The sequence below is a fragment of the Propithecus coquereli genome, unplaced genomic scaffold, assembly GCF_000956105.1.
Source record: "Propithecus coquereli isolate 6110/MARCELLA unplaced genomic scaffold, Pcoq_1.0 Scaffold19237, whole genome shotgun sequence".
Taxonomy (NCBI): domain Eukaryota; kingdom Metazoa; phylum Chordata; class Mammalia; order Primates; family Indriidae; genus Propithecus; species Propithecus coquereli.
Window position 1 is genome coordinate 1 of NW_012144121.1, and position 2,539 is coordinate 2,539.

Sequence of the window (2,539 nt, forward strand, 5' to 3'; positions counted from 1 at the left end):
CTTTGAAAGGTCAAGAAGAGGTTGTAATTCAGCAGCCAAACTTCCCTGAAAAGGATCAACATTCTCCAATCCATCGAGGGCTCCCAACTCATCCTGCAGAGCTCTTGAGGAACCATCTCCAAACCAGCAGGAAACTCAGCATTACCTCAAGAGCCCCCAGTGGGTGTTGGACCTTCACCATGCCAGCAACAGCCCACAACTCAGCCTCCAGCATCCCATACAGTGTTTAGTCCAACTGGTGATGTAATGACATTTTCACCGCTAGATCTTTCAATGATTTTCAGAGTTCATTTAGTGTTGCCTGAAACCAGTTAAACATGTGGTTTTGGAGATTACCATAACTACAGCAGAGCCCACTACAAATGCCGAGCCTTACCCAGTACAGTGCGAGGGCACTGGTCAGTCTACAGTTTTCACTGAACAGGCTGAATTTTCTGCAACACAGTTCCATCCCTTTTCCCCACTTCAGTATCCCCCGGAAACGTTTGAATCTTCTCTAGCCCAGCGAGAAGCCACAGCTCAGTCTCCACATCCCCGTAAGGAGTTAGTATGTTCTCCAGTCCATCAGGAGGTCCCAGCTGAGCCTCCTGCATCCCCTAAGGAGGTCGAACCATCTTGGAGCCAGCAGGAAGCCTTGGGCCGTCCTCCAAAGTCCACAGAATACGTAAGACCGTCCCCACGTCATCATGAATTTCCAGCTCATCCTTCAGAGATCTCTAAGTTCTCAACCTTCAGTGAATTATGAGATGACAGTTTCATCACTAGGTCAGGATCAAGCCCAGTATACAACACTGCTCACTTTCAGAGTTCAACTTTTTGACCTGTGGTTTCCCATGACTCCGGAACGCACTATAGAGCTCAAACTTTCTTCAATCATGTAGGAGACCCCAGATCAACCTCTAGAGACACCTAAGAAAGTTGTTGTAGCTCAACGCCCAATATCTGAGGAGACTGACTTCCAACACCAGGTCAGGATCAAGCCCAGTATCCAACATTTCCCACTGACACACTTCAACCTTTGGACCTAGTGCTGACCATAACTCCAGAATCCACTATGGAGGTTGAACTTTCTCCAACCAGCCTAGAGACCGCAACTCAACCTCCAGAGACACCTAAGGAAGTTGTTGTAGCTCAACCCCCAATATCTCAGGAGGTGAACTTCCAACACCAGGTCAGGGTCTAGCCCAGTATCCAACATTGCCCACTGTCACAGTTCAACCTTTGGACCTGGAGCTGAGCATAACTCCAGAGCCCACTACAGAGGTTGAAGTCTCTTCAGTCCTGCAGGAGACTGCAGCTCAATCTCCAGAGACACCTAAGGAAGTTGTTGTAGCTCAACCCCCAATATCTGAGGAGGTGACTTCCAACACCAGGTCAGGATCAAGCCCAGTATCCAACATTGCCCACTGTCACACTTTAACCTTTGGACCTAGAGCTGACCATATCTCCAGAATCCACTATGGAGGTTGAACGTTCTTCAACCAATCAAGAGACCCCAACTCAACCTCCAGATTCACCTAAGGATGTTGCTCAAGCCCAGTATCCAACATTGCCCACTGTCACACTTCAACATTTGGACCTCGAGCTTGCCATCACTCCAGAACCCACTACAGATGTTGAACTTTCTCCAGTGATGCAGGAGACTCCAGCTCATCTTCCAAAGCCACTTAAGTAAGTTGTATTTCAACGTCCAGTGTATCAAGAGGTGACACTTCCAATGCTATGTCAGGATCAAGCTCAGCATTTAGCATCGCCCAGTGTCACAGTTCAGCCTTTAGACCTAGCATTTACCATGACTCCTGAACCCACTATGGAGGCTCAACATTCTATAGGCCTGAAGAAGACTACAGCTCCTCCAAAGCACCATAAGGTGACATTTCCACCCCCGGAGCAGGTTCAGGCTCAGCATACAAACCTGACTGAAGTTACAGTTCAGTTACAGTTTTGATCTGGAAGTTACCTTAACTCCAGAGGTTGAATGGAGGTTGAATCTTCTCCAACCATGCGGGAGACTCCAACTCAGCCTCCAGAGCCACCTTAGGGGGCTGCAGCTCAAACTCCTGTGAATTATGAGATGACAGTTTCAACACCAGGTCAGAATCAAGCTTAGCATCCAGTGTCACCCAGTGTCACAGTTAAACCTTTGGTCCTGGGGCTTACCGTAACTCCAGTGTCCACTGCAGAGGTTGAACATTCTACAGCTCCTTCTTCAAAGCATTCTGAGGTGACACTTCCACATCCAGGCCAGATTCAGACTCGGCGACCGAACTTGAATGAAGTCACAGTTAAATCTTTGGACCAGGAATTTACTGTAACTTCAGAACACACTACAGAGATAAAACGTTCTCCAACCATGCAGGAGACCCCAACTCAGCCTCCAGAGCTGCCTAAGGAGGTTGTAGCTCCTGTGTATTCTGAGATAGCAGTTCCAACACCAAGTCAAGCTCAAGCTCAGTATCCAGTGTCACCCAGTGTCACAGTTCAACATTCGGACCTGGAGTTCACCACGATTTCAGTATCCACCACGCAGGCTGAACAT

At 48.2% G+C, this 2,539-nt stretch overlaps 1 protein-coding gene across 1 annotated transcript; it reads left to right on the forward strand.

The window, feature by feature from the left end:
- Positions 1 to 16: 16 nt before the first annotated feature.
- LOC105809227 (leucine-rich repeat-containing protein 37A-like) lies at positions 17 to 2,536 on the forward strand (the record flags this gene model as incomplete). The annotated part of the gene is given in 3 exon segments (XM_012642981.1): positions 17 to 1,941; positions 2,052 to 2,062; positions 2,118 to 2,536. Coding segments are annotated over 3 exon segments (912 nt in total), but the record flags the coding sequence as incomplete, so codon positions are not given.
- Between the last annotated feature and the right edge of the window lie 3 nt (positions 2,537 to 2,539).